The 13817-nt window shown below is 30.2% G+C and overlaps 4 protein-coding genes across 7 annotated transcripts; 1 reads left to right on the top strand and 3 right to left on the bottom strand.

Annotated features, from left to right (window-relative positions):
* Positions 1-416: 416 nt before the first annotated feature.
* On the bottom strand, positions 417-2610 carry LOC140669579 (D-beta-hydroxybutyrate dehydrogenase, mitochondrial). Its single transcript, XM_072899569.1, has 6 exons — positions 2228-2610; positions 1592-1675; positions 1335-1509; positions 1116-1237; positions 925-1029; positions 417-815 (listed from the first exon to the last, which is right to left on the bottom strand). Exons 1-6 carry the CDS (start codon positions 2441-2443, stop codon positions 417-419), a joined length of 1101 nt encoding a protein of 366 aa, XP_072755670.1. The 5' UTR covers positions 2444-2610.
* Positions 2611-4355: 1745 nt separating this feature from the next.
* On the top strand, positions 4356-7602 carry LOC140669583 (DNA fragmentation factor subunit alpha). The gene is made up of 3 exons (XM_072899577.1): positions 4356-4533; positions 4840-5146; positions 5250-7602. Exons 1-3 carry the CDS (start codon positions 4356-4358, stop codon positions 5368-5370), a joined length of 606 nt encoding a protein of 201 aa, XP_072755678.1. The 3' UTR covers positions 5371-7602.
* On the bottom strand, positions 7033-9315 carry LOC140669585 (uncharacterized). Of its 4 annotated transcripts, none has more exons than XM_072899581.1 (5): positions 9175-9315; positions 8182-8344; positions 7983-8061; positions 7755-7883; positions 7033-7259 (listed from the first exon to the last, which is right to left on the bottom strand). In XM_072899581.1, exons 2-5 carry the CDS (start codon positions 8251-8253, stop codon positions 7033-7035), a joined length of 507 nt encoding a protein of 168 aa, XP_072755682.1. In that variant the 5' UTR covers positions 8254-8344; positions 9175-9315. The 4 variants fall into 4 exon arrangements, with proteins under 4 accessions (XP_072755682.1, XP_072755681.1, XP_072755680.1 ...); XM_072899580.1 differs by lacking the exon at positions 9175-9315 and adding an exon at positions 8812-8892; XM_072899579.1 differs by lacking the exon at positions 9175-9315 and adding an exon at positions 8632-8706.
* Positions 9204-13773, bottom strand: LOC140669576 (nuclear exosome regulator NRDE2). The gene is made up of 10 exons (XM_072899563.1): positions 13556-13773; positions 12740-13392; positions 12216-12579; positions 11994-12140; positions 11336-11604; positions 10847-11175; positions 10149-10689; positions 9911-10060; positions 9587-9762; positions 9204-9456 (listed from the first exon to the last, which is right to left on the bottom strand). The coding sequence occupies exons 1-10, from the start codon at positions 13614-13616 to the stop codon at positions 9204-9206; spliced, it is 2943 nt and encodes a 980-aa protein (XP_072755664.1). The 5' UTR covers positions 13617-13773.
* Positions 13774-13817: the final 44 nt, after the last annotated feature.

The raw sequence follows: 13817 nt of genomic DNA, 5'->3' as shown, positions 1-13817 counted from the left end.
TTTCTAAAATACAATTACAAAGAGAATTATCTCTATTATGTTATATTAATCTGATTTCTGTACAAAATGTATATTGTAAATATATTTGCAAATTAATTATAAGTTGTGTATATATTAAAGTATATAATTACTTGTGCGTATCTGGTAGTTTTTATATGTTAATTCTAAAAATTGAAACTTTATATTTGTGTAAATTTTATAATTTATTAACTTTATTAAATTTGCACAATGTTGCATTGCGGCTGTTTTACATAGGCAGTGTTTTGGACAATTATGTAATTTGTTTAAAAAAATTATTGCCTTTTTCTGTTTTAAATAAGACTTATTGTTATAGTATCATCTATTCTCAAAAAATATTTCCTTCCAAACGTATTCTGCGCCGTGTTTTGTCAATATATATTGTGCAGAAAATATATTTACTTTGCATACAATATGTCATAAATTGGTTTTGGCAGATAATGATTACACAATGCTTGCATTCTTTCACTGCGCATTACAGGTGTATATCGCCGCATTGGGAAAGTCTTTACCACAGAGTCTGTTAGAGTTCTCGTAACAGCTGTTAAATCTGCTTCTGGTCCCTGAGTGTACTTTTCTAGAGCCAGCATTTCCGCCTGAAACAATTCTTGACCATATTCCTTACGAGTTTGAGGATCCAATTGAGTCCACATATCTCTAGCTTGCTCTAATAATGCAGTATTGTCCTTTAACCATGCATTACCAGACACATATTCTCCAGTTTCGACAATTACAACATCCACACCCCATCTCCGCATCTCTAATCTTAAGCAAGAACCCCAAGCTTCCACAGCAGCCTAAGATATATTTATAATCTTCTATAGAGTTGCTCAAGCTCTTTATTACTTCCAGTTTTATGATTATATAAATAGATAAGGTACAATATAAACGACAAAGAAAATTTACCTTAAGCGCACAATAAATGCCTCGAACAGGGCTCGGTATCCGTGCCAAAAGGCTGCTAACAAGAACAATTCGACCTTTCGACCTTCTGACCAATGGTAGAAATACCTATTAGGGAGAAAATAAGAAAGTATTGTTTCATTATGTCATAGGTTTCCCTACTTTTTTTTTTATATTAGTGACGCTTAAAGTACCTGAGTTAAACGTGCTAGGCCAACAAAGTTGATGTCTATGCTTCGCTTGAGAACAGATGGGGGCACCCACTCGCATTCTCCAAGAGTCACCCAGGCAGCAGCATGCACGAGTGCCCATAATCCTGAAATAACATACAGCAATGTAATGACGTAGGCTGTAATCCGTTACGCATCAAAGGTTTATAATCTTGTGAGGTATTAAGAGATATGGTGATATACCAGGAGCTTCATCGGGTAAGTTTTCATTGACGTAAAGAAAAGTTGAATGTATATCACGTTCGCTGGTGACATCCAATTGTAACACGTGCAATCTTCCAGAAGTATCATCTTTCAATTTTTGCATGATCTCTTCATTGTCAGCTTTATTAGTGAACCCAGCAAATACCGTAAAGCCCTTAAAAGAAGAAAAACTAGATGTAGATATATAGTGGCTTTAAATTATATTTAATTTTCAAAATATTTCACATATATACTACCAAGTCATCCAACTGTTTAGCTAAAGCATATCCCACTCGTGAATCGCAACCTGTGATTAGCACTGCCTTTCCTGCTGCAGTAACCTGTTGCATCAAGTAAACTGTATATTATGTATATGTATATTTAAAAACATATCTAACTTATTAAATGATAATCTGATAAAACTTTATATAATACTTTAAAACCATTGAATGCAGACAATGATGTCTCAAAGTCCTTTGTGAAAAAGTAAAACAGGAAGTATGCAATATTGTTAAGTGTATTGATACAGTGTTAAAAAAAAAGGTCAAAAGTTTCAATCAAGCATGATGCGAAAATCCGTAAAAATTCCGATATAGAAAAGGCCTTTGAACTTTTGAATACTTACAAGTGTAGCTGACATTATGAAAGGTTGAGACATATAATTTTCTACAGAAGTGTGATACATGTATTTTACTTTATCAAAGGTCAGAATAAGTTTTAATTTATTTTTTCACATATCAATATTATAAAAAATTGAAATTTTTTATAATATTATTACAAAGAGAGGGAGAGAGAAAGAAAGATAGAAAGAAGTAAATATTGTAATCTAAAAAAGCAGATATTACACCAATATTATTTGCTTGTATCAGGAAACTACATCACAAATATCTTACCTTCAAATTGTGGTAGAATAACGTGGATCCTATAGATATGACTAATAGCAACAAGAAGAGCACAAAGCTAGATGTTTGCGAGATTCCAAAAGTATTCAATATAGTTGCAAGGATGACTGCAATTGCATGTGAAAATGCAATGGGTAGTAAACACCGTTCTGCTAACTCCCATGTCTGACTGTCGTCGGGCTCTTTATTTCCACTCGATGATGGCATTTTTTTTTATACAGATTTTTAATCAAAATCTTAGCCAAATGTGATTGACTCCATTCGAATGAATTCTGTGGCTCACCTAGGAACCCTAACTGGGCTATGTCTGAGCTAACTTTAAACTTAAAACAGTGTCTAGTCTCATTGATCTAAATTTAACTACAGTGCTGTGTCTTAAGTTTGAAGATCCTAGGAAACTAAAATATTTATATCGAATAATCATAGTAATTAATACTCAATATACTCGATATCGAATAATCAAACTAATTAATACTCAATATATTCGATATCGAATAATCAAAGTAATTAATACTCAATATATTTCATATACTTAATAATTAATATTCTATGAAATTAATATTAATATTCTATTAAATTATTAATATTAAGTTTATTTTAAATATAAGTTTTTTTTCTATATCATGTAGATAAAATTTATAAATTTAGTGTTATAAAAAAATAAGAGTTTGTAAAATAAGTTTAATATAATAGTAATGATTTTCTTCATGTAATAGACTACACATATCATTTCTATGATAAAAAATAATATATCATAAATATATATTACATATACATATAGATAATACACATATATATAATACACGAATACATTTATTATAATTGCATTAGTTATTTACCATTGAAATAATGAATAAAAAATTTCAAGACCTTTTTTTATGTATTTAAATTGTTATAAAAAATCACAAATATATTTAAATATATTCCTTGTGTTAAAATACTTCTACAATGCAAAATAATAAAAAAGATTTTAAAAAATGTTTTCATTTTTTTTCTTGAGATAAAATATTTCAATTTTTCCATAAAATATTTCCAGTAAATTGCATATCATCTGAACTGCATGTATAAATTTTAAAGGAACGTTTTTATTTTTAATCGCCCTTTTCGAGTTCAAAGAAATGGGATCGATTGGCACGTGTCGTGAATTATCTCATCAATCTCATCAATGTTTTTGCATCCGGAGATCGTTCTCTTTATCGGCGATGTATAAATATTTTTATAAATTTCTCGTCTCGACACTATATGATAAAAAAATGAGCGCGGTCGCGCAGAGTAGGGGTAGATTATTGATTTCTGCATGGGGGATGCCACAGGGGACAGAGGGTTGGATGGGTAGATAGGTGGGTGGGATAGATGCTGTGTCGGGGTGTCTCGCTCACGCGTATATACCTGCGGGAGAGTCTACAAGGGGTATAAATAGAAAGGGTAGTTGCACCGTTGACCCAGTGTTGGGTTGACACACGGTCAGTTCAGTCACTCGAGGCATCACATACACTCTTTCTCTTTCTCTTTTTCTCTTTCTATCGCGCTGCACAGTTGTTGCCGCCGTCTTCTGCCGATTTTTTTATCTGTGAATTGTTTAACAAATATACAACAACCACAGTCTCGAGTCTCGCTCAAATCTTTGTTAATCTGCCAGGTCGATCCAACGCAATCCTGAGCACTGCCCTTTCATACTTGTTTCTTCCAAGTGTGGTACAATTTTTTAATCAGAAGAATCATCGGTCAGACAGCTAACGTCGCCTAGTGCACCTTTGTCGAGGGGATATTTATCTCATTGACGTTAAACAAAAAAAACAGCGTGTTTGTACACCGTGTTCAACGCACAAGACTGCTTGTTACATCTCGCATAAGGGCGTATTCCCCTTCATCTTTGTCATCATTGGGCGCGCGACGAAATCATTTAAATTTACTGTCGAAGCACCATCGACTGATTGATGTGCAACGAGAACCAGGCCTTAGCAGAAGTCAATTTTTTCTGAAAAAGTAAATCTTCTCCGACTTAGACGATTGTGTTTATCACAGGGCGTAAAGATCCCAGTATCGTGCGATACGAAACGAGAATTACTACCGATCAGCGAAGTTAATATTTATTCTCGTCCGTCGCCCGTGAGGAAAGATGTCAGATACAACGGCAATCACGCAAGGAATGGGCAATCCTTATAAGATAGTCGATCACACTAGGGAACGAAGAAAGGGCATCACCGCTTCATCGCTGAAAGAGCTGACCAACATTGCACGCAATCGTCTGGCATTACCCGTGGACGCAGATCTTACAATTGTACTCGAGCAGGATGGTGAGAGAATATTTATGCTGTAACATGCACAATCGTCATTTTTAACATACTAGATATTTATACATACTAGATTTATACGTACTTAATTTGTTATATTTTTTAAATTATTAATTTAAAAAATAAAGTTAATTTTATATAATTATTATTATTAATAATTATGTTACATTTTATCTATTATTGATTATTTATAATTTTGTGTCATAAATGTGTACATCATAGAAGAATTTTGTTTAATCGATAAAACTATTTTTATAACAAATAGAACTGTTCTCTTACATTGAAGATTTCTTTTGATTTTCCTTCCAGGGACAGAAGTAGACGACGAGGAATATTTTGCCACATTAGAAAGGAATACAAGCTTGATGGTGCTACATGGTGATCAAAAATGGATCGCCGCGGGGAGTAGTAAAACGACGTCCCGTTATATCGTTGTAGATGACGTGGATGCGGATGGTTCAAGGAGTGATAAAATTCGACGGCGACGAACACCTATAGAGCCTTTGGTATCATCATTGCATGGCGACCCATCGCATATCTCACTCCTTGGAGGAAACGATTTGGAATTACTTAGCGATATGGATCCTGACAGTTTAGCTGATATAGTGCCTGATAGGTAATAAAAATAATTATAAAATTCTCCAAATGTAATTATCTTTAAAAAAAAACGAAGAAAAAATAATAGTATTGTTAATTTGCTTTTCCCAATTTCATTGTAGACTTTTCCTCGAGCAGCTGAAGGAAGCTTCAGGTAGATTCCTGGCGGAAAAACGACAAGCACAAGAATCTATGGCTCTTCTTCAGATGTATGCAAGTGGTGGTGAGATGGAGCGAGCGTAGGCCATGTGGGGGGTGGGCGCCCTCACATTGGCTAACATGTATAGAGTGCGACGTCGCATATTCTATAAAGGTCGCCAACTGCAACAAACTTTAATTCTATTCTGGAATTGAGCCCATTTAAATTTTTATTTACAATAGTAGAGTGTAAACTGACAATGAGAAAACACACAAGTATTAATTGTTAACAAAGCTGACACGTACATTGATGATGAAGATCTCATATTCTCTCTCGTTTGCATGAAGAACATGAAGAAGAATCGTAGAGACAAAACACTGTACAGAAATTAAACACAAATAACTTGTATTATTCGATCTCGGGAATTTAGTACTATAGTAACCATAGAAGTTTTGTCTCATGTATAGAGGAAATAATATAGCTCTAAGTTTTTTGTAGAATTTTTTTAATCTATATACACAATTCAGTGGTACAACTATGCTTTGGCAATCCTTTAGTGAGCATATGGAATTGCTTTAATACAGCGTAAGATACCTTGCTATACCGACAGAATTATATATACGCGCAATTTAGCTGCTAACTTATCTGAATGTAAGAAAGGAAACAAGGACAGTTGTGCATAAACATTTTTTTAGAATGGATATTCTGTCGTCGCGTTGCCATATCAAGTCTTAGCAGAACGTGTTTTGTTTATGAGATTTTTGTACTTAGATACCGTTATACTGAGATTTAGTTCAACGAAGATTGATGGAATATTTAAGACTGAATTTATAGAGAAAACGAAAACCATTCCCATATTGAAATCACTAATTCATTGTACACTAACATTAGCAACGTAATAACGACAACAACAAAAAAGTCGATATCAGCCCTTTGATACCAAACAAAATTGTGCTATTTGATAAAAAAAGAAAAACGAGAAACCTGTAGAAGAGACAAGTATTTCTAGCAAGATTAGACATACACGTAACTATAGGTACTAAATATTATTCCAATTAAAGGATTGTATAATCTAACAAAAACAATCAAATTTATATTCATGTGATTCTCGAAAATTACAAAATATAAAGTAAAATGCTCACAATACTTACATTTAATAGATTTTAAAACCATAATAACAGTATTAAGTAAAGTGTATGTCTATTCTTCGTAGAAATATCTTTCCAATATATCGTAACGTGTTCCTTGATATTTATATTGTAATATAATTATCATATCTCTTATGCACATGTAACATGTACACACTAAACGCATTATACACATATATATACATTGGAATGCACATATACCACTGCATTTAAATTCACGGAAATGAAAAGCGCAATAACCAATATTAAACTATTTACTGTTGTCGATCGGATATATTATGTTAAATCAGGTGCAATACATTCGGTTCTACAAATCGATCTTAGGGTATTAGTTTATAATGAATTAAAGTGATTGATACGAAGCTTTCTCAAAATGATGAAGATATGTTAGAAAGTATATAAAATGGATAAAATAGTACTGCCAGAGTTAAAGGAAAAATCGATTAATGCTCAAACAATGTCTCCGATCAAAAAGAGGATCTTGCGCATCTCTTTCATACCCGCATCTAATGCGCGGTATCACAAAAATAGCATGTTCTATATTAACACATGCCATATTACTCATCGTTATCAAGTAAATTTTAAGAATAAGAATACGCACTAATAATTTTAGAGAAATTAAGTTTTAATGGAATTCAAGAAGTTGTCGTCTATAAGTTGGTGTAGAGCGTCAGAGGCATCTTTTATCCGACTGGATGCGTTACGCAATTGACAAACAGCTTCTTGCAATACCAGTTCACTTTTCAGCAATTGTCGATTAACAGTCGACAACTCTTGTACGCTGGTTGCGATCGTGCCCTCGGTCATTTGCAGAATGTCTTTATCCAAGGTTTCATTACATTCATCTGTTCAAATTTAACATATGTCAATTTAAACAAATGTTCAAAATTAATAAGCAGTACATATATGTATATGTATATTTATATTGATTTTGTTTTGAGTATAATTTAATGTCTTTCATAAATACTATTTTATAAGAACTTGTAAGAAAATTGTTTGTACAGTGTAAATTAGATAAATACTATAATTATGCGCGGTCGAATTTTAGATGCAGTAAATTGAAATTGAGTTATGGTAGATCACCAAAGAATTAAGTTATCAATATTCCACACACAAACATGTAATACTGTTTAGCTATAGTTATGCACATATTATACTACTGTAATTAATAAAAGAATGTTAACAAAAGTAAAATACTTTTAATTTTATAAATGTTCTGTTAAACATAATAATAGTGCCTTGCTTAGTATTACAAATATTTTATATAACATTCCCATATAAATAGGGAAAAAATATAAAATAGATTTTAAAGAATATTATAATCTTTAAGTCACACTTACGTAATTTTTTGTGAAGTAAACTATTATATTTAATAGAACTCTTTTTCGCTTTTGCTATCTTAAGATCTGTATAAGGAGGACATGCCATAGCATCCATTGCTCCACTAATGCTACTTAAGCTTGTTAAATCTAAAGAAGAGATTAAATAATTAAATATTATTTAGATATTAATTAAGATTATTTAAATATTATTTAAATTTTGTCAACAAAAATACTTAATAAACTTACCGTCATCAGATTCTGGTGCTTCACCAGAAATGATGGTACCACAGTAAGTTGATGGTGTTCGCATAGGAAATCCTAAACCCTATGCATGTAACACAATATATAAATAATAAATTTCACTATTAGTTAGGTTCAAAAAATGTAATACAATAATAAAAATATAATACAGTTAGGAAATGTAACACAGTGGTATATGACGTACAGTAGCAATGTTTGATGCATCATCATCAGACTCTGGAGCTTCTCCAGAAATAACTGTAGCTTTCAAATCCATCGTTTAAGAAATGAGGATAAGAGTATGTAATGTTTATTATATTACAAGATTTTCATAACACTATAATGTTTATTACAAGTTCTCCATAACACTGTAATAAAAAAAATATACATAAGTATGATTAGAAAATTTCATGACATTACAAGTAGTAATTAGTTTCTAATGTGTTTTTTTTTTCGTTTAATATGCTTTTATGAAATATTTTATATTGCTATTGTTATATTAATAATGCGTATATGTCGATAATTTCAGGTTAGTTTTGTTATCGAAAAAACTACGCATATTTATAGAATATTACCGATTATTTTAATAAGAAAACGATAGACTTGATTTAAAACAAGACAAACTTTTTAGTTTATTTTGCAAAAATATGCCTACATAGTTTTTTACTGTATCATTAATCTAACCACTGATTTTCAGATCTGAACATCACTTATAGTGCCAAGTCTTACACTGTCAGAATTATACAAGAATTTTTCTATGTAGGCATACGTGTATGAATAAGAAAACTATAAAAACAATGACGATGATGGCGATTTTTAATAGAAAAATTCTCACATTGAGATTTTAGTTGAATATATCTCTGTTCATATAGTTTACATGGAGCAATAACATTATGCTAGACACTACTGTGTCTCTTGATATATGTGTTGCACAAATATTTTAACATCTATAACATTCTAGATATGTACACAATATTTTTGTTTTATGTAAAGTAGAATCAAATTACACTTTATATTTTATTGTAATTCTTATTTTACATATTGTAAAATATAAGATTTATTTACATTTCCTATTCTTAAATATTTTTAAATTATGTGCTGATTACAAATCTAAAATTACATTGCTTTTATAAATAATGAACTGATTGCAATAGGAAATTTATATGAAAAAATAAGCTTTATACATTTTTATATATACCTTCTTTTCTAGTTATTAAAGTAATTAAATTATCCGCGCAGAATATCCAATTCTTCAGGTGTGACATGCAATCTTAATTCTTTCTCGCGTATCAGATCCTGGATCTGTGTAAGAAGTTGAGGTGCTACTTCAGCTGCATCTATGTAAATGCTTCTTGCCCATGGACACTGTGTGACACTTTCGTGATAAATTTCTTCCCCCTTTTTCTCACACAAATTATGCTCCCGAAGCAATAACATATACAGTCTCCATAATAATGGGCAACATCTAATTGACGGTATCCTGAAAACAATTTTGTTAGAATACCATGTAACAAATATATATATAAGATATATATACATAATATAAATATAATTTTACTCACAATACATTTAATAATTTTAATTGTTATAAAATTCTATTTCTACCTTACCTAGAAAGTGTGAAATGAAATGACAATAATTTGTTCAATGCAGCATTTACTGCATCGGGATAATCAAGTTTCATTAAGAGACTAATACGTCTGCGAGCGGCTAGACACATCGCAACGGCTCGCCACAATTTAATTTCAGAACTTCTACTATTAAATCTCCAGGTTGGTAATTCACTCTATAACAATAAAATTTGTAATTTATCAATTTAGTTAACCTAATAATTAAATTATTATTTAATTATCAATTTAATAAAATCTACTGACAAAAATTCTAAAATAAGTATTATTATATATTGTTAATGAAATATAATGTAATGTTTTTACCTCTATGCTAGCAAATACAGAAAGAGCATAAAAGTTATTTGGATACATATTTAAAACTCTACTTAGAGTCTCTTTCAACACAGCCTCCAATGTCTGAGTTCGTTGATAATGTAATTGTAAAATTGCAATTTGACTTTCGTATAACATTTCCTGTAACAATTTAAAAATTATTATTTTAATTTATGTTTACATCTTTAGTAGCAAAAATTGATATTGTGATAAAATATTAAATTGATACCTGTAAATAAGGATAATCTTTGGAATGATCGATACAGTTTCTTAATATCTTGATAGCACTTTGTATATCATCATTTTTTATATAGAGAAAGTAAGTATAACATACAATCGCGTCGCATTGTAAGTTTGACAGAAAAAAAGTATTCTTTTCATTTTCATCAGGAGTAGCTTGCAAAAATTCTTGTACACATGAATGTAAATACGCTTCAATCAACGAATCTTGATTTTCGTTTTTGTTGGGTATCATTTGACCAAAAACTTTTAATATCCATTGCCTATGCGATTCGTTGTATGTTCTAATGTCAAGTAATGTCTCGATAAATGTTCTGTACACATTAAAAAGCGCTGCTCTCTCACACTTGTTGGAAATTGCAGAAGGACACGTGCCTTGAGATTGAATGGCAGTCTCAAGGATATTCATGCAGTTACTGAATCTGCCCATTTCCAATTCTATTAAGGCATATTCTTTATAGAAATACAAATTATTTCTGTTTTCTTCCTTTTTCAAAAATTCTTTCAATGTTGTTCTTAATTTTTTTCCTCTGTAATAAGAAATACATATTTGTCTTGTGTGCTTAATTAAATCTATTAAATATGTCTACAAATATATCTATTAAATCTATCTATTAAAATATTAAGTTTAGTAAATATTAGATATATCTATTAAATATTAAATACAAAAATAAACAAAAGTCTTACTTATTATCATGTTTTAAAGGTTCATCTTTGCTGAGAGAAACTAGTAGCCTTTCCAGTCGCAACCACCAAACATATATACTCGTTCGTTGGAGTGAAGGTAAACTTTCCGCAATTGTATGGAATATTTTACGTACAAAATCCAGATATGGTTCTTGTGCTGGATGAAATTTGAGATATTGGGGCCCTGATGTTAAACGTCCTTCAAGAATATCCTTTAACAATTCTTTTCTTTGGTTGTGACCAGCCATTTCACCTACCATAGGATACATGAATGGAAGCAATACTTCCAAAGACTCTACACCCCAATTAAAGTCTTTCAATAATAAATCCTGTAAAAATAGTACAAAATATTATTTTTTATAAATTTCTTACTTTTTTAAACATATCCCTAAATCTAACTTTTTTAAAAATAATTTTTATAATTCTAGATTTTTTCTAGTTTTTACTTGTAAAGCTGTATATTTAAATTTTTTAAACAAGATAACTTACATTTATATAATAATCCCGACAAGGTAAAAGTGGTACTTTCAGGCATAGAAGAGAATAAATAGCCATTTGGAAATTCGAATTACGAGAGAGAATTGGATGTACAAAATCTGCAACATCTTCAGGTAAAATAAATCTCCGAGAATCTCCAACCAATTCTAACTCGTCTCTACTGACACTAATCCAATGGCAATTCTCTCGTAATGATTCTGTTCTTTGCCATAGTTGATTAAGTGGTAGCTGTGACATCAATATCATTTCTTCCATGCCAACTAAAATTTAAACATTATTATTAGAAACAATAACTAACACACAGCATATTACTTACAAGTAAATATCATAAAAAAACTTCTATAAAGTTTTCTCTAAAAAATAATTTGGTATATACATTTTATAATTATTAGTATTAATATATGCAGCATTTTTTACATTTCTTTACTGGATATAAGATCAATCATTGAATTTATATAAAAAAATATATTTAATTTCTCTTATTGAGCTTTGTAATTTTCATATATCAGCAATGCTTCTCTATTATAATATGTGATATTCAATAATCTGACATAATTAAATAATTTGAGATGCTTATTTCTCCTGTAATTTGAATCTCTACTTAATAAAAGAGAGACTTTTTTCTATTCTATAAATATTATATACTTACTTAATTTCTTTTCATCTATGGAGCCTCGAAAGGATAAACTAGTTTTATTTAAGTTCAGATTTAAATTCAGATTTAGACGTATTGTTTCCCACATTTGTTCCCATAATCCTGTATGTCTTAGGAAAGTTAGACATTGATATAGCATATCTAGATAAAACATAAACACAAGAAATTAGTATATGAGAGAAATGTGATTAAATTATTGGTGAAATGCCTACTTACATAACAGTTGTGCGTCGTAAACAGAAGGATTTGTTCTCGCACGCTGTCTCAAAACACAAAAGCATTTTGAATATAGATCCAATACTCGCGGTACAGTACACATTGCTACTGAAGCTTGTGTAACCATAATGTAGTGTTGCCATAATACAATGTTTCCTGAATCTTTATTGACTAGTAATTCCAATTGATTAGATAGTTCATCAGAAGGTGTTAACTCTGTCATAAAACGTAATTTTAATTTTAATAATTCCTTGGAGTCTGTATTCTTCTCAAGTGCTTTCTCAACAATAGATAGCTTTTTCAACACTGTAGATCGATGTATGTCTTTGGCTAATTGGTGTCTCTGATAGCAAACAAGAATATCCTGCAAATTGATATTAAAATATTATTAAATATTATTGAACTTTGCATAACACATCAAATATTAAATTATAATTTTACAATATTATAATATTATTATATTATTATAATATTATACAATATTATTATGAACCCAAATTTATAAAAAATTATTTATTTCATACCTGAAAGTTGATATATTGTAACCAAAGTTCAACATTATGTGGATCTTCTGCCAGTTGTTCATTATATTCTCGAGTTTTGCATGTTTGCTCTTCTTCCAAATTCTTGCACCAAGATACATTTTCATTTGCTTCTTCAGCTTGTGTTGAAGTTTCTTTTTCAATTGTTCTTTTAATAATTTTATCCTTTTTCTTTAATGATTCTATAGAATCAATATTTTTGACATAATATCTGTGAAATATATCCTTTTTTTGTTGGTTATTCTTAATAAAACCAATAAACTTTTTACTAATTTTATAAGATGGCCTTACTGTAGGACAGAATGTATTTATGTTATTATTTCCTTTATCTCTATGTTTGTCTTCAAAACATACATTTTCAACATCTTGCTCATATTTTGGCTTATATCTTTTGCCATCATATGTGCGTCTTTTCCTGTTTGTCTTTTGTGCTTTGTCAGTTTTCGATTCTTTCTGTTTTGTATATATCTTTGTACCCGAAAGAGTTGTTTCAGATTTTACTTGTTTTTCTGTACTAGGTACGTCATGTAAAGACTCGTCAGATGAAGAATACAAAGACAAGTTAGAAGTCTCTCTTTTAACTGGTATTTGCGTTTGAAAACTAGAATTTGACAACCAATTGACGGAAATATTATCTGAAATTAAAAAAAACATATAATATCAATCATACAAATATTGAAGGATAAATTCATTTAAAAATGAAGAATTCTAGATTAATATATGTTAAAATATTTTTATCTTCAATTCATAATTATTTTCAAAGGTAAATATTGATCAAAGTTAGAAATATGTAATTACCTGCATTGTCGCAACTTGTCGATTCAGGCTTATCACTTGAATAAGCTGGAAACAGAGACATAATTTCTTTTTCTTCTTTTATTTATCTCTCGTTTAGGAATATAAATAATATCACGCTTTTTAATCCTCCTTTTTTTCTAACCTAACCTAACTTTCACAAATTTACAAATCTATTGAAATTTCAAAGATTTCGATACTATATCATCGTCGATAACATTTCTGTGTTACCATCGGTTACTTTGATCACTATTTCTAATTTTGA

The sequence above is a fragment of the Anoplolepis gracilipes genome, chromosome 9 (genome assembly GCF_047496725.1).
Source record: "Anoplolepis gracilipes chromosome 9, ASM4749672v1, whole genome shotgun sequence".
Classification (NCBI taxonomy): domain Eukaryota; kingdom Metazoa; phylum Arthropoda; class Insecta; order Hymenoptera; family Formicidae; genus Anoplolepis; species Anoplolepis gracilipes.
The sequence above is the reverse complement of the archived record's forward strand: the minus strand, read 5'-3'. Positions and strand labels throughout refer to the sequence as shown.